Source organism: Nelumbo nucifera, chromosome 1 (assembly GCF_055504915.1).
Source record: "Nelumbo nucifera cultivar China Antique chromosome 1, China Antique-T2T, whole genome shotgun sequence".
In the NCBI taxonomy this organism is placed as follows: Eukaryota; Viridiplantae; Streptophyta; class Magnoliopsida; order Proteales; family Nelumbonaceae; genus Nelumbo; species Nelumbo nucifera.
In genome coordinates this window covers 146,253,445-146,280,469 of record NC_142649.1, presented here as the reverse complement: position 1 = coordinate 146,280,469, position 27,025 = coordinate 146,253,445, and the positions used below count along the sequence as shown (strand labels likewise).

The 27,025-nt window shown below is 36.3% G+C and overlaps 2 protein-coding genes across 2 annotated transcripts; both read right to left on the bottom strand.

The window, feature by feature from the left end:
- Window positions 1-9,712: 9,712 nt before the first annotated feature.
- On the bottom strand, window positions 9,713-10,285 carry LOC104588324 (uncharacterized). Its single transcript, XM_010246203.1, has one exon. The coding sequence runs from the start codon at window positions 10,283-10,285 to the stop codon at window positions 9,713-9,715; it is 573 nt and encodes a 190-aa protein (XP_010244505.1).
- Window positions 10,286-17,985: 7,700 nt separating this feature from the next.
- LOC104588305 (uncharacterized) lies at window positions 17,986-21,884 on the bottom strand. The gene is made up of 2 exons (XM_010246177.2): window positions 21,293-21,884; window positions 17,986-18,566 (listed from the first exon to the last, which is right to left on the bottom strand). The coding sequence occupies exons 1-2, from the start codon at window positions 21,576-21,578 to the stop codon at window positions 18,184-18,186; spliced, it is 669 nt and encodes a 222-aa protein (XP_010244479.1). The 5' UTR covers window positions 21,579-21,884; the 3' UTR covers window positions 17,986-18,183.
- Window positions 21,885-27,025: the final 5,141 nt, after the last annotated feature.

Below are 27,025 nucleotides of genomic sequence, written 5' to 3'. Positions count from 1 at the left end.
CCAAGCAAACTCTGATAAGTTTGCAAATTTACTTTGACCTTAGGTATTTTTACAATGTTTTCCTAAGATTGTGTTTGGTTTGAAAGAAAAGATAGGGAAAATAAGGAAAAAGTGGGAAAACATTTACAAACCTTATGTAGCATTTCTTACATTTCCCTTCTTTTCCCTACCTTTTCCTTCAAACCAAACACAGCGTAAGGCATGCAGATTAGGATCAGGGTATAATAATGCATTGAACCAGCATTTACACTGTTCCGAAAATGCAACCCTTAATAATGCAATGTACCGACATTTACACTGTTCCCAAATGCAACCCAAGGGATGAGTGTTTAAACCTTGTAATCCTTGTTGGAACACCTAGAGAAAAAATTGATGTAGACGTATATGATCCAAACACAAAAATGATCAGTAAGGTGCCAATTAACTGATTGGTAAGGTTTCCTGCTGATCGTGAGAAAATTTGGGATCGAATCCCATCTACACCTGGGTTAAGGAATGGGTTACCCCCGTTGTGTAATCCTTAAGGCTATATTTGGTTTGAAGGAAAATGTAGGGAAAGAAAAGGAAAGGTAGGAAGACCTTTACAAATCTTGTATTAATTTCCCTATCTTTCCCTTCTTTCCATACCTTTTCCTTCAAACCAAACATAACCTAAGTAGATACAAAAAAATACACAAAAATAATCACAAATCTTTGAGAACAAAACACAATGAAAAGGTTTAAATGCAATTATCGGTGCTAGAGAATAATAAGCTATTAATCAAAGACCTCAACTACCAACTTAAAAGTTTTATGCTGAAAATGGTATCAGTATGACCTACTTTAATGCTGAATACTTCTTTGAAAATGTTATCAGTTTGACCTTTGCTTGTCCCACACTTCAAGCCCAATGCGTGAACGTGGGGATTAAGGATATAAGCGTCATTCCAAACACTGCACTCCCACTCCTATGATCATATCACGGTACGATTGCGCCTATTTTTGAGACCGAACCCCTATTATTCGGTTTATGAAAAATCGGTAACCGAAGCCGATTGGTAACTAATCGATTGATTCGGTTCGTTGGTTTTTTTTTTTATAATATATATTATAAAAAATATATAAACATATAATGAAAATTTAAAATTATATATAAAATATTATATTTTCAATAATAAATAATATATTATATATTATAAATATGTATTTATATATAATGTATATTTATTAATTTATAATATATAAAAAATATAAAAATATATATAATATACATAAATATATTTAAAATATATGTATACCGATCAATTCGGTTAATCATCAGTTTTCTATATTGATTAACCGAAACCGAACTAATATTTTTGGTTTTTTTAAATTATACTGAACTAATCGTCAGCCATGCATATACAAGAATTTGGTAGATGGTGCATTTGACCCTCTACTATATACTCATTTCCTAATATTTGAAGTCTAAAAACAAAATAAAAATAATATCCGAAAAATTTGTGACGGATCCAATGATATCAAAAACATGGTAACTAGTCAGTACCATATCTTTCCAGTATCATGAATTTTCCCGTGTAGAAAATAAAATCAAGGAGTCATGAATATTGCAAATGCTTGGACATTTTTCCCCTTTTCCCTTGTGCGGGAAACATTGTTTTTTCATTTTACTTTGACTTTTCAATTAAAAAAAAAATGAAAAACAAGACCGTGTTTTAATGAATTCATACAAGTGAATCCAAATTTCCGTACTTTGCTGATGTGTTAACATTTGAATGGAAGTGTACCACAGAATACATGTGCAGGAAATCGGACTTTGTGTTGAACAATTGTTAATTCTTTGTATCTCATCACCCAAAGCATGGACTATTAATGTACTAGGAATGACGACTTGTTCAATGTTAAGGGGAGATTTGATACAGTATGGGATTCGGACTAATTAAGTAAATATATATAATATTGGCTTACGAAAACCCGTTTTAGTACATATTGGGGGAGGATGATATAATATAGAATGAAGTTAATAAGTTATATGTAAGTTGGGTCCACTATAAGATATGTAAGAAGTAGAGGTGATGTCACCGACCTAATTTAGTGTCAATTTTTATCTTAATTCGTAATTACCAATTTTGCATTATAGTAGGATTTCAAATTTGTATTCAATTAGGACTTTCTTTTATTGAAGAGATTTAGTATGATTATAATAAGAAGTATTTTATTAAATAAGGAAACTTCCTTATTGGTATCAAAGAGTAGATAAGGAAAAGCTAGGTGAGTTTATGTTGATTTTCTCTAAAGTATTCAGTAAAGAGTTGTTCTTCCTATTTATTTCGGCTTTTGCTCTTTTCTTTGAAGCTTCTCTAAACATTGTTTATTTCTATACTACGCCAATTGGTATCAAAGCTCATGTTTGATCTTTCTTTGGATTATGACTCTTAAAAAGAAACAAGTGGCTCACATCATGGAATAGAGAAACTCAATAACAAAACACAAAAAGATGTGGTAGAGTTGAGAAAACAAGTCGATGCACTTGCTTAAGAGTTGAGATCCCTACGTTCTCGTTCCAAAATAGGGAATAGCAATTCCAATGCCAAGTGCCTCTAGTTGTTTCTTTTCATCATTAAGGCAAGAATTCAAGTCGGCTGTAGTTGTGGATGATAGCAAGAAACAGTTGGAAACGAGTTTCAATATTGAGATTCTAAAATTTCATAAAGGTTTCTCTACTCGACATGCAACCAAATTGGTTGTAATTGCGGGTGGTGAACAGAAGTGATAGGAAATAGATCTCAAGTTTGAGTTCTTGGAGTTTAATGGATGTATAGCCTCAAATGAATTCATAGACTAGAGTTCTATGAAGGAGTTAGTAATTTTCGAGTCTAAAGATAAAATCAAATCTTATGACTTTTTTTGATTGTTTTAATATTATTAATCAGGATTGTGACAAAAATCTTGTGTGACCATTCTCCTCAACAAACATCTAATCTATGATGAAGAACCTTTGCTCAAGAAGAATATGCTATCCTTCATTATGATTTTCAAGAGGATGGAAGCACTATTTATCATACTAGAAGCTTTAATAGCATTGTCTTTATATAAGTCTACAAGGATCCATATTGTCAAGCATTTTTATGAAATTTAGAATAGTTAGTAAAGGGAGAACTAAATTATTTGAAGATCAAGAAATGTATTTTAAAAGTTAAGAGATGTAATGAAGATATTCCAATTTGTATTGGAGGATTACACCACCAGCTATCTATTAGAAAGTTGGAAATAGAGAAGCACAATACGTCACTATGTATAAGGTCTGATCGAAGGGCTTTAATTTCTCTCTCTGACTGTTTCTCAACCTCTTGTCTGTACTCTTTGAACTTTTCAAAGGATTCAGACTTATGTCTCATTAGGTACACGTAACCATATCGTGAGAAATCATCGGTAAAAGTGATGAAATACACGTGTTGATTGCGTATCCTAACACTCAGGGGACCACATACATCACTATGTATAAGGTCAAGTGTGCCTGTACATCTTTCAGGCTTACCGTTAAATGGCCGTTTTGTCATCTTACCTTGTAGGCAAGGCTCACAAGTGGGAAGATCTTCTACAATTAGAAAATCCAAAGGATCATCCTTTACCAATCTTGTGATTCGGTCAACACCGATATGACCAAGTCGGTAATGCCACAGGCACGTGGGATTAACTGTATCACGGACTCTTTTTCTTGGGGATTTCAGCCAATGTAGTTTCGGTTATGTTAGTTTCTAGAGAATGATGTAGAACATAAAGACCGTTCTCTAGTTCCCCGTATGCGATGAATCTGTTGTTTCTTTTAATAGTAATCGTATTACTAAAGAAAACAGAATAACCATCCGCACACAGTTTTGAGACATAAATCAAATTTCTTCTTAAATTTTGTACATAAAGGCAATCTTTCAATACAATTGTTCATTCTCTAAAAATTAACTCCACGGTTCCTATGGCCGCGGCTGCAACACTTGCAGAAGTCCCCAAGTAGAGCGTAACTTCTCCTTCACTCAGCCTTCTGCTTACCTTGAACCCCTGCAGTGAGTTACATACATGAGTTGAAACCCCAGAGTCAATACACCAGGACGCAGAAGCTACCAATAAATTGGTTTCTATAACACAAGATTCGAAATTACCTTTCTTGGATTCCAGGTAGGCAGGACAGATCATTTTCCAGTGGTCGGTCTTCTTGCAGAAGTAACAGGCATCTGATGCTTTGTCTTTCTTCTGCTTCTTACCCTTAGTGGCTTTCTTCTGAGGCTTCTTTGCCTTCCTCTTTTTCTTGCCTATCTTGCTAGCTTCAACAAGCATAGCTACAGGCTCATCCTTTTTAATCAGTTCTTCTACTCGTTGCAACATATTGCTGAGCTCTTGTAAGCTGACATTCAGCTTGTTCATGTCACAATTCATGATGAACGGATTAAAGGAATGAGGCAAAGAATTAATGATGGCGTCTATCTGGGTTGCAAGGTCCAGCCTGGATCCAAGAGCTTCAAGCTCATTGATGTAGCCCATCATCTGAAGACAATGGTCATGAACTTGTTGCCCTTTGGACATTTGAGCGGTCATGAACTGTTTCAAGACCTTTCGTCGAGTAGAACGATTCTGCTCTTCATACATCATCTTGACACTATCCAATATGTCCTTGGCAAGTTCGATCTGATCGAACTGCCTCTATATTGGATTGTCCAAGGAGACAATGATATAACACCGGGCAAGGGAGTTTTTCTCCTCCCAATCCTGATAGTCTCTCCTTCAGGCCTCAGAAGCCCTATCACCTGGATGCTCCGGGGTAGGATTTTTAGCCACTTTGTCTAACTTTTCAGAAGTTAGGACCAGCATAAGGTTCCTATACCAGTCGGCATAGTTCAGGCCCTTCAGCTTGTTGTCATCAAGAAGCTTTGCAAATTGTTTGTTTGCCATTTTCTGATAAAAGAGCAAACACCAGTCCACAACCTAATTTGATTCATGTTCATTACATAGATATGACTTTTAATCTACGTTTCATTCCCATTTATTCATCTCTAAGATTTCCCTCTCATCTCAGTGACGGAGACTATGAGTTGTCTCTAGAAATGTGGGAAATCACATAGGGTGCATGGAGCCAATTGTTTCAGCTACATAACCCCACCACCTTTCTATGAAGGATCATATCCACTCATCATATGAGATTTCCCTTTGGCCTCTGTCAAACAATGTTCAGAATTGTTTTCAGGTAAACATTTCTGTCCAGTGAGTGCTTACCCATCATATTCGTGAACGCCAAGGTACTGTGAGAGAGTTCCCATTTTCTGGTGAAGCCCCTCCCACATCGGTCAATGACGCCCCTATCATCTTATGAAACACTCAGACAAATCCAACAACAAATGGATAGCCCATTTTCTGGTGCGTTTCCTCATTACTAAAGGACCCATCCTCATGCTAATGATGGAAGGCCTTTAGAGAGTTCATCAAATGAATCTCCCTATCACATGCACTCATATTAGCTGGAGGGAATAGTAATTACGCCCTAGTTTGATCTAGGTCAAACCAAAGTGGCTCCCATTGACTTTCATAAAGCCAGATTTCGGTGGGCCCAAATCAGCTAGGGTTCTGCACATATCCTCTCCATGAGGTGTGGGGCCCACCACTGAGAGAGGTCATCCAATGACCAAAAGGGATACCATGGCAATGATATGCATTCAGCCATGGGTGCGCAAGAGCCACTGTCGAAATTGCATGGACCAAGTTTTTATGGTTCATGCTCGAAGCACATCACACATCCATACATCACATGCAAGGATAAATTGATCCAATCAATTAAATATCTGTAAAGCCCATTTGAAGCCCATTTTTAATCCATAATATTAACCATTAATATTATTTAGGTATATGGGCTGAATTAGGGTTGATCAGTTCGGCCCACATAGCTTATTCCGCGAAGTGGGCTTTAGCAGTTTTAACAACTTAAAACTGGGCCTTTACAGGTTGGGCTGAATTAAACATTCAATTAATTATCAATCCTCAAGTCCATTAGTGGAAAAATAGGGCTGACATTCAGCCTTGATCGAACCCTAGATTCGGTCCAACCAGTTTGGACCAATCTGGTTCGAATGGGTCTAGGGTTTGATCTTTAATTAAAGATTTAATTCAAGAATTAATCTGAAATTAATTACTGAAAAAGAACAAACAAGAATCAGTCAAATAGGGCTGTTCGCACAATCCATCCTGTAAAACAGAGGTTAGATCACAGGTTGCAGTTTCATAAACTGCAAATCGCAGATAGCGATTCTCCCATCTACGAAATCTCCTTCTCTGCGCCGCCATCTTCGATCCAAAATAAAATAAATAGAAAACCTAATTTCTATTAATAATTACATCAGATCGAATGCCTATACATTCAGTCTAAAAATAAAAAAAAATATATATTTTACAAACCAAATGTAATAAAATAATTAAGAAACTACAAAATCGCAGGTTCCCTGCGCCAATCAAGATTTCGATCTCCATGTGTATGAACAACCCATAAATCAAGAAAATTATAAAAAATAGTTCTAAATAATAATTAGATTTATAAAAATTAATTTCAGATTAATCGCCCATTAACTGGAAACAAATTTTCTAGAAAAACATCATATCTACGCAAATCGGGTAGAACGCCTTCTACCCATTTGCGTAGGTTCAGATTTTGATCCAATTTGGTTCAAGACTTGAACCTTGCTCTGATACCATTGAAGGAATGAGAGATCCATCATATGGACACCCAAATCTTGCGGAATAAGGTGGGCGAATTTCAAAAATTTCTCTCCCCTCATCTGGGAATCGCATTCCCTATTTTAGAAAAATCATATTTTTCAATGATCAATCTTGAACCATGAATCGAACCAGATCTGAACAAAAGCAGTAGGAGAGGATTATACCTGATACAGAGAAATAATATCTCCCAATGAAGGTGTTCACGCCCAAGGAAGGATCCAAAGACTGCTCACACTAAAGATGGCGCAGTGTAGGATGGAGCAGAATCATCAGTGTTCTCTCTAAGAACCTAATCCTTCGCAAGAAATAGCAGGATGGCACATGAGCACAGCTTCCTATCAGTCCCTTTACAAGGAACTGATGTCAAGATCGAATCTTGATTTCTCCCACTGAACTGGAGGTCGAACAGGCAGGTGAGGCGGCAGCAAGAAGGAGGCGGCAAGAGAGAATTTTCGCAGGTGTGCTGAATTCTCTCTTCTGTGATTTCAGCTCTGAAGACAAGTGAAGGACTTGTGTTGTGTGTCTAAAAGCTGTCGCACCCTCCTCCTTTTATAGCCTTAAAGGGATCAGCTCCTAATCCCATTAGAAGTTGCTGATCCAAATCATATTTGTATCAGACTTCCCTTTAAGTGATAAGGGTAAACCCTTATCTTATCTGCAGATTGGATCAGCCTTCTCCTAATCACATTAGAAGGTTTCCAGATTTGAATCACATTCAAATCTAGACTCTCTGAGTGGATAGGGTTAAGACCTAATCCTATCTGCTAATCCAATCTCAGAATTCGCCCCTTACTTAACTGATTAAATTAGCCTAGTTCGAAATGGGCTTTAGGCCCATTAAGTATGTGCTCACTTAGCCTTCCTAACTGCTACCCAGTTGGGCTTCCTTGTATGGCATGGGACCCAAACATTGATCTATACATCAGCCACATGGGTTCAGCCCAGCCTTTGTCACAAGGCCTGGCCGAATATACTGTTATGGATAGTGCACCCCCTGAAACCCATCACATGGGCTCTATGGGCCCAACACTTACCCTAAGTGGTCCCTCGGCTGCAAGGAACAATGTTGCACTCTCTGCTTATATGGATACCGGGAATTAAAACATTTTGCAAACATTTTAGAAACCGTAATATATATACTTTTATATTTCATAAAAAATATATTTTGCAAAACAAATCTCAACGATTGAAATTGGCTGCCGGTAGTCTTGGTTTCCATCAGAGAGAGTGCATCCCCAATCATTACCTTTGTCCGACAAAGGGGTTGATCCTGTCACTATGATCACCCACTCAGATGAATTCTCTGACTGTCCCAACATACCCAGGTTTTGACCCCCGCTAAGGATCTCACTGATTGGCATATCAAAGACAGCCCAATCCGACACCTAGTGCAGTATCATAATCGAGTCTAGGGGTCAGGTGTAATTTTCCAGTTTTTCTCATCAATCTCCAAGGTCCAGGGCAATACTGGAAATCTGGTCCGGTTCAAAGATTTAATTAATCCTACACTACATGTGCCTTGGGTCTCACCCTGGCGGCTAAGACAGGCCACCCCAACCGACTTGGTGGCACATCAGTGTCAGCCTTATCAGGATAGGTCTCCCCAGATCGACCCACCAGCTGTGAACATTCTAAACTAACACGAGTCTCATTAAGTGTCCAGTTTAAGGGTATTATACAAAAACACACCACAGGAACATGAATCAAATATGTACTTTATTCATTTACAATAAACTCATAATGTACATCATTCTGATTGAAGCTAAGGGCATACAAAAACTGTCTAACAAAATTGAAGCATGATCCATTCAATTTCTCACTATAATAGGCTATGGGCCAGTCACCTTGACTGAGAACAGCACCGATTCTAACATTAAAGGCATCACAATCAACCTCAAGGGATTACTCAAAGTTGGGAAGGGCTAGCACGAGTGCAACTATCAACCATGCCTTAGCCTCAATGAAGGCTCTCTCTACTTTAGTGGTAAACACAAAATTGTTTGTAACCTTCATACAATTTGTATATGGTGCCATAACAGTGTTGAAGTTGCTAATGATTCGCTAGTAGAAGCTTGCAAGACTATAAAAACTTCGTGCTTCAATAAGTGTTTTGGGGACGGGCTACTCAACAATGGCACAAACTTTCTCTAGGCTTACAGAAACTCCTTCCCTTGAGATGATATACCCAAGGAATAAGACCCGATCTTTGCAATAATACACTTCTTCATGGTTTCATAAAGTTACTCCTTGCACAAAGTCATAAGTATATCTCGAAGATGCAACAAATGGAAGTTCATACCAGTGCTATATATGAGAATATCATTAAAGTATAACACAACACACTAACCAATAAAAGGCTTTGGAAAAACCAAATGGCATCACTAGCCATTCATACAAACCATCCCGCGTCTTGAATGTTGTCTTCCACTCATCACTAGGACAAATTCTGATTTGATGATAGTTTGATTTTAAGTCCAATTTAGTGAACACTAGGGGTGGCAATGAGTCGAGCTTTTCATGAGCTACTCAAGCTCGACTCAGCTCGGTTTCAACTGAGCTTTTTAATTAATTATTATAATTTTTAATTTTTTAAATATCAAATAAAAGATATTTTTATATATAATTTTTTATTTTTATAAAACATTTTTTCTCAAAATCAAGCTAGAGCCGAGCCGAGCTCGAGCCTCGAACTATTTGGCTCAGCTCGGCTCAAATCCACCCCTAGTGAACACATTGGCCCCAGAAATCGGTATTTGACAGTTATCTTATTAATTGCCTAGCTGTCAATGCATATAATCCAAGTACCATCCTTTTTTGGTACTAATAAAGAGGGAACCGCGCACAGACTCATAGTATCTCGTATGAACCTTTTATTAATCAATTCATCACATTGCTTTTGCAACTCCTCATGTTCAGTGGGACTCGTTCTGTAATGGGCCTTGTTGGGGAGACTAGCACTCGATGTTAAATCTATGCACTAATGAGTATTCCTTAATGGTGGTAATCCTATCAGTAAGTCCTTAGGAAACACATCACTAAATTCATCAAGCAAAGGCCTCACCTCCTTTGGAGCCTCCATACCTTTTAGGTCAAGCCCCTTGTTAATTGAAGCATACACAACACCAATATCTTTTAGGGCACTAGTGAAATCTGTTAAGGCAAAAAGGCTAGAACCTTTCCCGAGTTTTGGTTTAGTCTCTTGTGATGGACATAAGGTCAGCCTTTTGCCTTTAAACTGAAGAGAATAAATGTTCTTCCGTCCGTCATGGACTATGTAGCGGTCAAATTGCCAAGGGCGCCCAAGTAGCAAATGGTAGGCATCCATGCATACAATATCACACCACACAGGATCACTATAATTGTTGCCAATAGAAAAACTCACTAGGCACCGTTGTGTGACTGAAACCTCATTCTTTCTTTTTAGCCATGTAAGCTTGTAGGGCTGAGGGTGTTGTTGAGTTTTTAGGTTCAGCTTATGAACGACTACTTCCGCTATAACATTCTCACAACTCTCGCTATCAATTACAAGGCTTGTAACTTTCCAACCCATAGTACACGTAGTGTGGAAAATATTATTTCTTAGCCAATCCGATGATTCATCCCTAGGAGTTAGGAATGATTACTGCATCACTAAGGCCTCTTCTACATCCCCACACACCATTTCTCCCTCTAAGGTTTTTTCATTATATGGGTCAAAAATAGTTGGGGCTGAACAGTCAAATGCTTCTAATTGGGCTTCACTCTCATCTTCTACAAACATCGCCCCTTTTCTTTTATCACCCCTCACACATTCAACAGATTTATGGCCTGCTTCACCACATTTAAAACACTTCAGTCTAGGTGGACCCACCTGGCTTGGATTAGGTCCACATCCTTTGTTTTGATTCAGCCCACGGGACAGTGGCTGATTTGAATGCGGGTTAGGATTATTACATGGAAGTGGTCTGGCCACATTAGTTTGGGTTCGACCCAATTGGTTAGGTCGGATGCTTTGTTTCTCTATGGTTAGAGCATGTTGATGTGCCATAGAAACATCATAGCAGTCAAATAGATCTAATATATTGTTTATCTTAAATGTAATCTAAATCCTAAAGAATGTTTTGGATGATTTGGGTGGTAGAGGACCAGCTAGAAACGATGGTCCTCATGACCAGTTTGGCATTATTCGAGTGATCCGTACCAAAACCTGTGTCGATCACTCATGTATTCACTCTTTAATAGTATTACATAGCCTAATCCATAAGAAATTCGACTTTGGTCAGGGTAAAGCCCGTTCGAGCAGCTTTTACAATCTTGTATCGAAAATATCTCCATGCTTTATTTCTTGGCTTAGGGGTGGATATGAGCCAAGCCAAATATTTGATTATTCAAGTTCAGCTTGAGAATAAAATACCAAGCTCGAATTCGGGCTCGATCTCGATTCTAACTTGGTTTGACTCGAGCTCGATAATGAACCAAGCCTACTTGAGGTTGAATCCGAGCCCCAAATACGTGCCCAATTGCTCTGCTTGTTTAACACTTAACTTTGTTCTTAATTATTGACCTGGGACTATCAAAAACATTTACAAATCCTTACAAATCCAGACCCACTACTATCATAATTAGCTATTCTAAGTCTCTAAGTTTAGACCCAACGCATTATGGGCCTTCTACAAGCAAGCATACATATACAAAGATAAATCCTGCAAAATTTTTTAGATTAAATTTAAAAGATGATTGAAGCATTGTAATAAAAATTTTTGTTTATAAAGAGACAAAAAATTTATATAGCTGTCAAATTTTATCCACATAAACAAAAAAAAGACTAATGCACAAACCCCCTTTCCCTGGGAAAGCTTTCAAAGCATTATTTGCATATGGAGAAACAAAAACATCCTCTAGCTCACAACTTTGTCTTCCCTTTTTATGTCATTCAAAAAGAAACAAAAACGAGATTAGGATAACCTTTCCTATTTAAAGTAGAATGCAAATTCAATGGCCTACAGCTACAAGTTTCAGCCCCATTTGACAAGATCATGACAACCTACCATCTTGACAAATGACAACAAGATGAAACAAGCATGTGTTTAAAAGAAAATATTATCTTACTTTCTCCTATATAAAATTGAAAGCTCCAAGTTGACTTCAACCTCATTTCTCTCTCTCTCTCTTATCTTCATAAACTATTTATAGAGATAGTTTATTGGATATGTACAGAAAGTGGCGAGAACTTTGATTTTCCTTAGAATTTATTTAAGTTCTTATTCGATCATAATATTTTTAATGACATTTGATTCTCGGTTCGTATCCACCCCAAGATATTTCCAATGCAAGGTTGAAATGCTCAATTTGTATTCGCCCCTAGATAGTCCCAACGCAAGGTTGAAAAAGGCAGTTGGAACGGTTAGATACGCATGCATATCAGAGAAAAACTAAGATATGCATAGATACACTTGGAAACACTATAAATGCTTTAATAAACCATAAAAATACATCAACAATACTAAATATTAGACCTCAATGAGGTGTATATACATTAAATTAATATATTTTAATGGTTTTACGAAGAAATACATTGTACTTAATTGTAATTTCACTAAAAATCCTATGCTTAACTATAATTTATAAATTATAATTCTTAAGTTTTAATGTTTTATGGGATGGGAAAAACCCAACTCTCCTATCCAACCATAAAATATGCATTGGCACAACATATAAGTGAGAATATAATTAATAATTAATTATTATTTAAATATTTATTATTTATTATTTATTTTCAAAAAATAAATAAAAACTATATAATATATTCAAAAAAAAGTTATTAAAGAACAATTTTCAATTGCATTGTGGATATGATAGATCATCCATAGAATTATAATATATTCAACCATTGTGATCAAATGATAAAATATGATTAATTAATTATTTGTTTTTTAATTCTATAAATATAAAAATAAAAAAAATAATTATCAAAGAAGAAATTTCAATTGGTGTGTGGATATGATAGATCATCCATAGAATTATAATATATTCAATTGTTGTGATCAAATGATAAAATATAATTAATTATTATTTATTTTTTAATACTAAAAATATAAAAAATAAAAAAATATTAAAGAAGAAATTTCAATTGCTCTATGGATATGATAGATAAATCCATAGATCTAAAACATATTTATTCTTTATAGGCAAGGAAAAAATTACATTTTTAAATTTTTTGTTAGTTTATATTTTCCCCAAATATCTTCATGAAATTTCTATAAATCTACCCATAACACAAAAAAAAATTATGATTTTGAATGTAAGAAATGTATATTAGCATAAATTTGTACATTCAAGAAAAAAAGAAATCATAAGATATTATAAAAAATTGAAAAAAATTTACCTATTTTTACCATATTTTTTCAAAACTTGAAAATTTTTCAAAAAAAAAAAAATTAATGATTCACACTTGTTTCTTGCAATTTTCTTTTTTCAAATTTAGCACTCTAGGAATGAGGTTTGGAGTTTTAGAGTCATTTTGGGGGTGAAAAAAGACTTATTTTAGGGAATAGAATTTTACTTTTCCCTTTATTTTTTTTTTAGTTTTTTGTCGTATCTTTTTCATCGATACGCTACTAATATGCCCCAATACACCCCGATACGCCTTGATACGCCCCCGAGATGGGTCTGATATGCATGAAAGAGACGATATGCACAATTTCCATGCGTATCCTGTATCTATTTTTAAAAGATACGATACGGTATGCCCCATATCGGGCGTATTGTATCGAAATTTTAAACCTTGACAGCGAGATATGATAGTATGATACCAAAGTCTCCTCTACAACTAGCCAGACGAATTGGATCGTATTTGGATAGGGTTTATCCAAATCCGATACAATAAGAATTTGGGACATCCAAGATCAATTTGATACCCAATGAATACATGAAACTAGCATAAATTCAAATTTGATTCATTTATATATCAAAATATCCAATTTTAATCCAATTCAATACTGAATAAACTTCTGCAAAACTATCATAAGGCTTAGTTTGGAAAGAGTACAAATACAAATAAGTGTAGTACAAATACATATAAAATAATACAAAATATAAGGTTTTGCACTCTGCATATTTGTATTTGTATTCCATCCAAACTGAGCCTAAATCTACAAAATTAAATAAAAAAAGTAAAAAAAAAACATATATTGTAAATAAACAGAAATAGGTTTATCTATACCTATGATCCCACTTGATCCTAAAGAGTCGAAAAATAAACAAGATACTAACAAGATTGGGTCGAGAAAAATCTGAATTCAATTCAATTAATAAATGGATCATATTTTCAAATCCAACTTATACATATTTGAATTTAAGGGATAAGTAGACTGCACTCCACTTTAGAAATCTGAAATTACAGCCCCCTCCTAGTCTATTAGTAGCCCCCCCTTATAAACCGTATTCTACGAAATCCACGGTCAGGATTCATCCCACCTGTACAGTGGAGCTAAGATTTCTAGGGATGGATTAAACAGTAAAAATCCCTTGATTCAAATGAAGTCAAGGTTATTTTTCAAAGTATTTTGAATATACACATAATTAAATTTTTGGTTCCTTTTTCACTCCCTTCTAAAACATGAGATATTTTTAGTACCAACTTTTGACAAAGCTTTTCGGTCATAAATCATAATTATAACTTTCTACTACTAAATATGATCATTTTTAACATTGGCTTGTGCATTGCATTAGTTCCTACTAATTGCCTAAAAGATTTTAGAGCTCCTCTCGTAAAAATTAATTGAGTTTGGTCCTAGTGGCAATTGGGTGGGTTGGGTTAGGTTTGGTTTGGGTTGAGCTTCAACCCAACCCATCTAACTTGCCAACCCATTAATGACCCAATTACATAAAATTAAATGGGTTGGGTTCAATCCAAACCCGCTTTAACCCAATCCAATCCATCCAAATCCATTAATCTTATATTTATGGACTTAAAAAACTCTCTCTCTCTCTCTCTCTCTCTCTCTCTCTCTTAACAAATAAGTTGTCATAGCTTGGTGGTAATTGTAGTTACTTTTTACACAAGTGGTGAAGGTTCAAATCACATTACATGCATGTTATTTTTACACAAGCGGCGAAGCCATTTTGACTATGTCTAGATTTCAGGTTTGACTGAACCACTTAGGTTCAAACTGGTCAGAGCAACTTGAACTATCTAATTAGATTATCTTCGAGCTAATCACATCAAGGGTGGTTAGACCATTTAGATCTAGATCAATCCGGTCGGACCAGACCGGACCAGTTCAATCAATGGTGGATTGACTTGGACCGAACCATATCAAGTTTGTGCATGGGCTTTGGACCGAACCAACTGACCCGAAGCGAGTCAATGTAAGTAAATCGGGTCCGTCCGGATTCAGGTCAAGTTGTGTGGATATTGGTCGGTCGGACGGTCCAGATCAGGAAAAGCACGTGGACATCGAACCATCCCGCTCGAAACTGTTTCGGATTTGGGTTGACCCGGATCGGTATATGTTGGATTGGGTTAGACCGCATTGAATTGGTCCAAACTTGGGTCAAATGGATTTGGATTTATGTTGGGTGAAGTGTGTCGATTCAAGACAAAACTAAATTTAATCAACAATTAATAGAAATTTAATGCATTAATTATAAATTATTTAATTCAAATGAAGAAAATTAAACACAAGGCAAAGGAAAGAATTAATACTTATGTCTGTAATAGTTAACCCAATGGTTATCCCCAACCCAACCCATTTAAATGGGCGAATTGGGTGATGGGTTGATCACACAACCAACCAAGTAAATGGGCGGGTTGGGTGGATTAGATACTGGGTGGGTTGGGTGAAAAATTGCCACCCCTATTTGGCCCAATGGAGTACTGTATGTGTAAAAAGAAAGAGATTTTCTGTTTAGATTATTTGTTTGACTAATCTTCTTAGGAAAGAGTGAAGGACTATGGCTCTGAGATTAGAGTGAAGTTCTATCTGACTAAACTGAACCAAACGGAATTGATTATGCTGGTTTTCGTTCTTGCTTGTTCTGAATCAATTATGATCCAAACTCATTATGTTGTTAATAATATATAATTTTTTTTATTTTTTTGTAATTTTTATTATATTTTGTCTAGAAGATAATTTTGGTTAAAAATCTTGATTTGTTAATATATAAATAATTTATTATTTTGCTGTCTTTTTTATTAAGATTATATTATCAAAAATCAATTTTAAATTATTATTTTCATAAACAATTATATATGTTAGTCTAATCATGTCAGATGCATTTATTAATTGGGACAGGTCTGGGTCTATGTTTTGTCTTGATTAAATAATTGGAGAAGTACAGATTTGCCCAATGCAGATTTCTCCCTTAAATAATTGATTCAGAATTGGTACAAGCTGTCTTGAACCAAACCTGACCCATTGACAACCCAAAAATAATCTGGATCTTTAATCCACCAAACATTACAACCATACATCAGGAACATCTCAATTGTCATTCATGGAGTGATTTCCCAAGGCTTAGTTTCGGAAGACTGCAAATACAAATATATTCAATGCAAAACCTCCTATGTAGTTCTAAACCTTGTATTTGGACAGATAGCACCAAAATAAATTTTCTATTTTCTCGAGGTTTAGAGATACTGTATATAAATTTGTACTGAACACTCTTCCCAAACTGAACCCAATGCACAAGCATCTGCATTGGCAATAACATAAGGAGAACATGAGCACCTATGCCTTTTTAAGCTTAGGCTTGTCAATGGTGTCTAATTATCTGGATGCAAACTTGACCAAATTAAGTTGGACATGGATCTCAAACTCCAAATCTGTTTATAGTCGAATTGAATCCAGATCCATCCCAGTCCGATTCATAATTTGGCATGAAATGCAATAAAGCAATCTTTGGAAAAGCCTTTTACAGTAGAAGGATCACTAGTTTCAAATTCTTTACTTTCTCCTAGGATTAATAAAGGGCTTAGCACTATACTTGTAAACAATCAATCCGCTAGTCTCTGGTTCAGTGATGCGTCTTTGTATTTTCTTGTTGATTTCGGATTTAGTTCCAATAGGACCAGACCCATTGATAACTCTAGTCTCCCGACTAGGACTTAAACAGCAGCCAACAACTTGGGGGGAGGAGGTGGCAAAGAGACGATAGAAACAGCAGCAGCAGCAGAAGGTCGCGAAATTTCATTACTTCTCGTCATGGGCTAATAGGTAGTGCTTTATGAACTATGGTACCTCTGTAGACTGAAACAGATATGGCAACTAATGTGAGTTCATTTACTAATTGGCTACTGATACTACTAGTCAACTAGAACTAGGGATAGAGTATCTTCTCATTACCCCTGTTCTCATAATTTTGATATTTTGCGAGAAGTTGACTTGCCATGCACCATTGCTAATTAGGACTAGGACTTGACATGGGGCCCAAGACCAGAGCTGTGGCAGCATATTGGCACCTCTCGTTTCCATCGTCCAAAGTCATCACCTCAAGAACAAAGCAAGCAAAATGAAAAGCAGAAGCTTCTTTCTGCTTCTGCACCATCCATAAAAACCTATAAAACCAAAAAGAGAACTCCATCTGGAAAATCCAGGGTAGATATGGCTCTAAATCTAGAAAGCCCCAAATATTTAATTATAGCATATTGATTATACTGTGCAATTCATATATCCGATCTCATATTGTTGGATTGGAATTAAAAAAAAAAAAAAACAAGGTTTAGATGATCATGATTTTCGCTATTCCATTTTGTTTAATGCCATATCCATTATTAAATTATATGCACTTAAATCATTTCTTACTACTTTGACCAATGTCCTCTAGGTCTGCCCCTACCCTTTCTACCTCTTTCAGGTTCTTAACTGATCGTTTTTTATTTAAAGTGCTGTAAGTGGTCTCCCATGCACATCCCTGAACCATCTAAGTCTGCTTTCTCTCATTTTATCACCTACTGGAGTTTTTCTTCTTTTTTTTTTTTTCTTGGAAGAAAAATCACCTATTGGAGTTATTCCTAAGTTCCATGAAATGACTTCGTTTGTGACCCTGACCTTTTTAGTTTTTCTACTCAACCATCTCAACATACGCATTTCCAGTCAAACACTACCATAAGTAGGTGTATAACTTGGGTCAGGTTGAATTGGGAATTTGTCAAATTTTCAACGGGCCTGAACCCTAACCTGAGCCTGATGTAGCTCAAATTAAGTCAAGCAACCCAACTTGCATCCCCAACCATAAGAAAAGAAAATCCTTCTACCAACACAAAATCAATTGTTAAAGCACACTGTATTACCTAAACTGCAATTATACAAAGTAGAGAATCATTTGCCTGTTTTCAACTCTTTCAGTCCTTTAGGTTTCACATCACGGTTACAATGGTCGCTCTAATCAATAGACCAAATACAGATATCAAATGACAAAAATAAAAAGCAAAAGGGTGGGATTGTTTGACACCTGGTATTTGGTTCGTCAAGTGTTCTTCTTGCTGTCAGAACGTGACAGCCTACGGTCAATTGACTGCAACTGGTTCCGAAGGTTTTGGTTGTCCTCCATCAAGCGATCATACTCAAGAAGGATCCCTTCTGACTGCTTTCTCAGAGCCACTGTATTGGCTTCTGCTGTCTTCAACTCCTTTGTCTGTACCTCGCATTCAGATTCCAGTTGTTTAACTTTTCCCCTCAAGTTGGCCATCTCTTCTTCTAAAGCTTTGGTCTCCTCTGCAACCCCATTTTTCCCATCTTCAAATCCTCGGTTTTGTTTCTTTATGGCTTCCATGCCCTTTCTTAGCAAGCGGAGTTCTCTGATATAATGGTGTAGTCTGTCTATCATCAGTGCAAGGAAAAGAGAGAATCCTGCATATAGTTCAACCCCAAAATTGAGTTACATTTACAGGCTACGAAGAAGCAATCCTTGGGATAGTGGACTAAAATATTGACAGTGAATGGAAGTTTTAGGAAATTCAGCTCATATTAGTGAAACAAAATAAGCTTCAAACATAGTCAAACATTGAGATCCAACACCACATTAGCATTTTATTTTATCTCTACAATTTACTGAAACAAAAAGAAAGAAAAAATCAGAACCTGCCATCAAATTGACATTTATTTTCCTCATTGTGTGGCCTTTATGGTAGCTGCAATGTTTGAGAATAACAATAAGTTCCAAAACAAGAAAACGGTGGAAAATGTTTCCAAATACATTTAATGAAAATTATAGTCAAGTGCCTATTCCATCAGTTATAGAACACATAATCATGTGATTTTGTGCACATACAGAGGAGGTCATCTGGTGTTTAGGTATGTCCTTTTCTGATTTAAGGGCTGCTTGACAGACAAAGTCCATGATATAGCATGGCCTTCCATCACCTGGTTGTACACTTGTACCTCAACATTCTGCATCTCCACATAATGACATCCTAAAAGAAATAAATATCACTCCACTACCACCCCAATAAAAGGTACAAGAGTATGCAAAGGGTATGAAAACTCTCAGCACAAGCATCCTACAGGAAAAAGAACTTGGAAGGCCCACAAGTCTAAAGCAGAAAAACAATGCAGCATATCCGGAACAGTTTCCTTTGTCAGAAAATACCAAGCAACCCAATATAGTCAATGAGACAAGGTAATGCTTGGGTTTTTTGAACTACCCAGGTTAGACGTGATCTAGGTGATAAGGAAACATAAAACTTGATAATTTGGGACACAAACCAAAAAAATAACACAAAATGGGGAACACAATAGATGTGCAAAGCACTTTGTCATGTTATATATAATAGGGTAAATTGCTTAAACCTCCTCTAAAGTTTCAGACCATTGCTAAAACCTCCCCTGAAGTTTGGTAATTGGAATCACCTCCCCTGAACTTTCTGAAACAGTTGCAAGTAGACTCCTGTTAAGAAAAAGTTAACAACTAGTAGTAGAATTTTTCCCTTAATGATGATGATAACCTTTTAGCTCCAACAGGTGTTTTACACATTACCAAGATTTTTCAGAAGAACATGTGATGGAGAAGCTGATGGTAAACATCTGGAATTATCCAGGTTGTTAAGGAACATTCAGATAAAATAAGTAAAGTGCATCATATATTTCCACAAGAGAAACATGAATGGACTGTTATAGACAAAAATGAAGCAAAAGAAATGTCAAAATATAGACAAAAAACAGTTGTCCAAACAAAAGGGAACCACATTCACCAAAATAAGTATAAATAAATAAATGATACAATCCAGTGCAAACTTATAGAGTAGGATAGAATAGATTGTAGTAGTATCTTCAGTAACTAGACAACCAAGGTAAGAGAGAAGAGGAAGTTATGCATGAATATAAAGAATAGGCAAAAATAAATAAATGATAAAATCCAGTGAAAAGTTAGAGTGCAAGATATATTGTAGAAGTGTCTTCAGTAACTAGACAACCAAGGTAAGAGAGAAGGGGAAGTATGCCTGAATATAAAGCTACAAGTGAACACCACAATGACCAACTGAGAATATGGAAATATTGCCACAGGTTGCTCCAAAAATGTTTCCATTTCACTGGGGTCTACAAAGTTCCAAAGATATTCAAGAACCATATTCCAAGTGGCAATATCATGATCAATACATGTACTGGGAGTAGTTCTTATTTCTATTTCAATACTTGGCAGAGATCTGGAACTTTGCTTTCCCTACAGCTACCTAGCAGTCCCATTGGGTTCCTCAATTTTTATTTAAATTTGTTGGCTTCTAAAGAAACTCTTCGCTTAGCTATTTGAGAACCACATTCCTTTACAAAGAAGACCATTTCCTTTTGGTTAATAGCTGTTTCTCTATATTAATCTTCTGCTTCTTTCACGGTTTCACCAGATGCAGTTTTCATAGTTTGCATTCTAAGCATTGTTCATCAATTCAAGCTACATTTGTATATTGTCACATTCTTTAATCTAATATTCATTGCTCAGAGCAAACAATTAGTTAAAGAAAAATTATTACTCAATTAATGTATATCTTTGATCCCACAAATTCACATACCCTGCCTCAAAATTGTGCATTGTACCATTTTTTTTTTACTGTTAAGTCATACTTCTGCCGTTAAACAGCATAAACCTTCTGTGGTTATTTTGAACAGAAAATGTATATTCATCCTTTAAACAAGTGGTCAATAAGTTGGTAATTATTTGTTTAAAGGAAAATAATGAGTGGAGAAATAGTTGTTAAAAGGGAGTGCCGACAATTCTAGATAGAGGAACGATAAACTTTCAATTCTCTAGGTGTGAACGAACTACATTCCACCGGATCAAGAAAAACAGAACTAACTTCATTCATCTAATTCGCGATTAGAAAAATTAAAATTATTTCAATAGAATTGCGGAAAAAAGAATAGTGATACCTCCAATCTAATAAATAGAACAGTAGTCCAGCGATAACTACTCAAATCAGAACCAAACAACACATGAAAGATCAATTGAGTCGCATATAAACCAATGGCCAACCAGAGCCCACTTAGTGCTCGCATAATTCAATCTAGAATATCAAATAGACGTGTTTACATTGTGAACCCGATCAAAATAAAGTAAACCCAACAAGGTTGTCAAGAAGAATTACCCATGAGAGACGCTTCAAGAAGGTGCTTCGCCATGAGAACCTGATCCGTGGGATTAACGACAACGGCGGCATCCATCGAACGTTTCTGGATCTTCATCATACTGTACACACTTGAAAGCAAGACCACAAACACAGTCCCAGCGACGGTCTTAACCATCACAGGGCCCCGTCCCCGCTTCACGCGATCCAAACCCATTATCACAAGTTTTCTTAGAGGGGTTTTGAACAAGAAGAGAAGAATCAGAGCCATCTCGGAGAATATGATCGTAAACAGAAGCTGAATCATCTCGGAAAAAACGAAGGGGATCCTTGACGTCTCAGAGAAAAATTAGAGAATTTAAAAGCGTCCTGGATGAGAGAAGAGGTGGGAGCGCAAAACGTGAGGTATGATAATTACCACGAGACGAGATTGTTGTGGGCACTGAGCAGCAACGAAAAGGCAAGATTGAAGAAAGCAGAAGAAAAGTATAGAAAAAGAAAGGAACAGCTAAGGAAGAGGATGACTTTCCATCATCATTCCTTTACTGCCATTGCTCTGCCTCCTGTCCTCCTCTCTCTCTCTCTGCTGTTTTTCTTTGGAAATGACTACTTATATATTTATAGCTATATAATATCAATAACTTGAAGGTGAAATGGGCCAGACCAGGTTTCCATTATTAGTGAGTAGTGACTTGGAGCTGGAGGAGTAAAGGGAACCTCAAAACTGGACCAGTTTTTTATGGTCTGCGCAGATTAGAAGAAAACGCTCCAAAAACAAGTCTAGCCTAGTAAGTACATGGGCATGGCCGCGTTTGTTTTTCGTGTAAACTCCATCCATGTAAAACTCAATCGATAGATTTCAATATGCTGATGGGTTTAAAATTTTAGTGAACTGTTGGATTTTTTTTTACATGATAATCAATCTAAAAGTATATTGATAAAATTAATGTATTATATTATAAAATACAGATTGGGAGTGAAGTTTTACACTGATCTATATTTACACCGAAAATAAATATAGATAAATACAAAGGAATGGTAAAATTTTCCATTGATTCTCATTTGCACCAAAAACAAGCACAACCTTAGAAGAGAGTTGAACTGTAGTATTGCATTGCTCATGATCTATTCTATTCAAGCATCACTCACATGGGATGTGTGTTTTCCTGAGCCAGTTAGGACCAAGTGAAAAACTAGCAATCAAGCACAATTTTATCCTTGGCCCATATTGGAGTATTGGTTGTTGGATATCTAGCCCGTATTACATGGTCATGGGCTTCATCAAATTGATTTTATATGACTATAGCTTTGATCAGGGCAAAACCCGTTTCTTGGATTGAGAATATCTTCATACTTATTGTGCTTTATTTGTCAAGAAGATATTCCAAATACAAGATTACAAAAGATAGTTGGAACGTGTGGGCAAGGACTTACCCTGATGGAAGCCTATCTCCTCCATACCCATAGCTACATTTTATTAGAGCAAGTAGGGCCCAATTGAAGGAACCAAATTCCTACCAACCACTCATCAATTCTGACCCTTTCTTTACTTTTGAACGGCAGAGGATACAGAATTCGTACTTGTCAGTTCAAAAGGGATTAAAGAAAGACCAAGTATAAACTAAAATAAAACGGATCAAGTCATACGGCCAGAGTGACATTGGCATGTGCTGATATGCATGTTGAGAGGTCTCAGGCTCCTCCTTCAAATCTCTCTCTTTCTCCCTCTTTAGGGCAGATAATAAGCTATGTTGGTGGTGTGTATTATGCAATATGCATTTCTTTCTCTATTGGGATTTCTGCACCTTACTATTATATGCAAAAGAATTCAAACCATTTGTGTAGTGAAAGTGAAGAATGGATGATGGATGATTGAGTTGAGCCAACGTGAGGAGTGAAGGAAGAGAGGAAGAGAATGAGATGGTAAACTATATCAATTAATTAACTAATTAGTCGGTTAATTAAGAAACAATTACCAATAAATTATGGCCTTATGGGTATGTTTATCAAAGTACGCAGCACCCCAAAAAGAAAATAATAATAATAATATCACCGTCCATCTAAATTTAGCTCTGGCAACGTACTTCCCCAGGTTTTCATTTCCCTACTTGGCAAGGCAAAAGCCCAAGAAATAGAGATTTGAAATCATCTACCTTACATCAACATAAACAAACAATACTTGGAAAAAGTTGAAACCACTACTGTCAAGTGTTAACTAAAAATTACTAATTAATTAGTCTAGAAAGCAAGCTATACGCTAATTTAGTTTCTAGGCAGTTAGTGAAAGCAAGCCACCAACACACCTACTACCCCAACTGCCTGTATTATAAAAGCCCACACCATATCACATTTCACAACCAACCAAATGTTTTCATCTTGTACTCTTCCAAACGTTATTGGATGAGAGTCCACATCTGTTAATGTTAAGAGTCGCTGAGCTGATGCTGAATAACTGCAAGCACGTACCAACTAGTGATTAATTGTTTGATAAGAAATGCAAATTGTTGGATGGATTATTGAGAAAGAAGGTGAGAAATGAGGCAGAAACCCTGTAGTTTAGATGGTCACTCGGCATCCCTCTAAATATGAAAGTGCCAGATCAAGTCTGTGTAATTGCAGACTCTCTATGATAAGCTTAATGGACCTCAAGTGCACTCTCCAATGGATAAGATCTATCTGATGATTTGAATTCGAATAAAAACAAAAGACAAGATTCACATTTTTAACTAATTAGATGATACCATACGGATGGTCTATTAAAAAGTATTTCCCATCATACGAGAAGCTAGGCCGGCCGGTTAGTAAAGGACCTGTCATGTTTAGTCTCACATATTCCACAATGTCATTTAATAAGATGACAAAGATAATAATCAAGGATTTGAGATGTACTATTTTTGAAATGTTAGTTGTCCTTGTTTAATTAGTGAATTGAATTTCCCATTAATTAAGATGGAGATTAATTGGCTTCCAAGATACAACCAAGTATTTGTTTGTTGAACCAAACAGGCAGGAGGAATAAACCATGCATTTTGATTCTAACTTTTGATAGATTTTGATTCCAATTCCAAATGTGAACCAAACAGGCCCTAAACTGTAGCTGTTAAATCACACTTTATCACTCTTAATCCTTAGGCTTTGTTTTACACTCAACTGTATAATAGGTGACTGTTACATTTTGAAAACCGTGATAAAAAATTTTATGCTTAATAAGGTTTTATATCGATTCACAATGTAAAATTCTATTCCATCCAAACGCCAACAAATCTAAAACGGAGTGTAATTTTATATCGACCTTCATTTACACTCCTTCCAAACGCCAACAAGACCGAACCGGTGTAAACTTTTATATCGTTCTTGATTTATACTGAGCAGTCTTAGATTTTAAAAGAGAGAGAGAGAGAATTGCACTTTAAAATACCATCACATGTGTGCATGTGCCTTTTGCAATAAAGAGCCCATATAATTTATGCCACTAAGAGGTTTCTGAAAAAAGGAAATCTATGAGAAATCTTCTATTCTTTAGATTTAAGATTCGAGGAAGAACATAAAAACTTAAAGCTTTTGATAGAAAAACCAAAATTAAAAAAAAAAAAAACACTTTTTTTAAAACATGAAAAAAAAACAAGCAAAAGATAAATAGAATTAAGATGCCAATAAATATCTAAACAAACCCTATGAAACCTAATTTCTATCGATATTAAATCTCAACATTTCCTCTTCTAACTTTACACCCATTTGGCTCTCTTTTCTCACTTTGCCCTTGTGTAATTGCCACCATTGTTGGTGCCACCGAACAGCAGGCCCTACATTTTGGTGTAATTTGTTCACCCATCTCTCTCTGACTCTCTCACTCTCTCTCTCTGCCCATGAAGCTGCTGCGTTTATTGCTCTTCGACAAGTTGAGATGGCAGATCGAATTTTGTTCATCAGCATAGCAACATCCCAGTGGCTGCCGGATATATAACAAAGTAGATGGGTAGAGTTTGAGTGGCACAATAGTCTTGTCATTAATTGGGGATATTGCAAAAGGTCTGGCCATAGTTGCAGCGGCCATGGTCATTGCAGATTGCATTGATGAATGTGGTTCAAGTTTATTCTTCAATGTTAGCAGGCATCTTCGGTCAGCAATATTGCATATAAAGCTCAGAAATCACAAATCTAATTGAAAGTAAGTCATCGTCTCTCCCGATACGTAGTAGTAGCAATTGCTCTCTACTACCAGTTGTGGTTGTGTAACCATGCATTTCTGAGGTTCAATTCCTCCACTAAGTCCCTGGTCAGGACTTGGGAAGAGTAAGACAAGTGTCGGTCAAATTTTTGGGGCATTGAGAGCAGCATTTGTTCCTCTTTGAAGTTTGAAGGGCTGCCATGTTTAACAGTTAATTGGTTCTCTTTACTCTTGTTTTCCATGTTGTTCCATTTGATCAGTGTGCTCATAGACTTTTTTATTATTGGCTGATCTGATCTAATGAGATGATCAAGATGGAGCAGAATAAGGTATCATCAATCTCTTTCATAAAGATTGGAGAGAGGAATGAAAACAATTGAAAGTCTTATAATTAGTCTTGTCAACAATTTTGAATATTGGATCAGAGGATGGACTACTACTGTTCCTTGTCTTCTTTCTTTTTTGGGTTATTGGCCGCCCCTTCTCCCCTGCGTCCACATCTTTGACTTTCAAAGAAAACCAAACTGTTGTCTTGACTTTCAATGGGTCTCAATATATTAATGTGACCATTGTCACACCAAATGTCAAAATAATTTCGCTTTCTGATTCGGACTGTTTTCTCCCTGTTTTCTGTGGAATTTATATCCATCCACTGGGCCCCAACAATTTCTATGGGTCCCTTTTAAATTTGCAAAATTTTGGATAATGTGCAATCTACGGATGGAATAGGTGTTGGATCGAATCAACCCCGATGGGTTGGAGAACAGCATAATTAATCCATGTTTCTTTTCGTAAATTTTTTTAGACAAGATAGCTGGTCTGAACAGTCGAAAGCACTCAACCATTACCCGACCCGGATTTAGAGGCCCACATCAGACTCTAATCTCATGTCCCATCAAATTGCTTCCCTATGGCTATATGGGCTATGGCTTTTGCTTTAATAAATATAATATTTTATTTAAAACCCATTTTAGAAAAATAATTTAGTTTACTACAGTACTTGTATCAGTCAGTAATGTATAACTTACAAGGAATAATAATGTCATGGGCAACAGCGTCATGTTAATGTTATGTTAAGAAACCTTCAAATTTACCATTACAATGAATGAACAAATAAATTATGAACAAAGGTGAGAGGTTCTCTCTTCTCACAATCTCACTTCTGTGTTGAACCATGTAACAACAATGCTAATCGTCATACAAGAAATATATCTAGAAAACCGCATCAACTCAGCGCTGCAAGGTCAAGATGGATAATAATATAGTACGGTTCATCGATCTTTGACAAATCAGAAGAGCTTGCTTCCAAACTCCTCTGTGGCTTCCCCATCTCTGGAACTTGAAGTTGCACCGAGGTGTCTAAGCTCTGATAGGCTCCGCCCCAGTTGTAAAGCCACTTTCATCTCAAACACCAGAGATGTATCGATCGCTAGGATCGGTCCTATTAATTATTTTGAGGGCTATCTTACCCAGTCTCAAGTGCTCTACTGTGTCCTTCCTCTTCAGCACCCCGACGATCTGCTTCCTTTGATTTCCTTTTCTAGCTTTACGTCCCACCCTTCCCCTCTACTTTTCCACGGCCAATG

Bases quoted from the DNA above. Each gene is read 5' to 3' on its own strand.
- LOC104588324 (XM_010246203.1), bottom strand. From the start codon at position 10,285: ATGGGTTGGAAAGTTACAAGCCTTGTAATTGATAGCGAGAGTTGTGAG.
- LOC104588305 (XM_010246177.2), bottom strand. From the start codon at position 21,578: ATGATTCAGCTTCTGTTTACGATCATATTCTCCGAGATGGCTCTGATT. The intron at 18,567-21,292 runs GTAATTCTTCTT...AACTATATGCAG, and splicing joins TCTTGAAGCGTCTCTCATGG to GATTCTCTCTTTTCCTTGCA.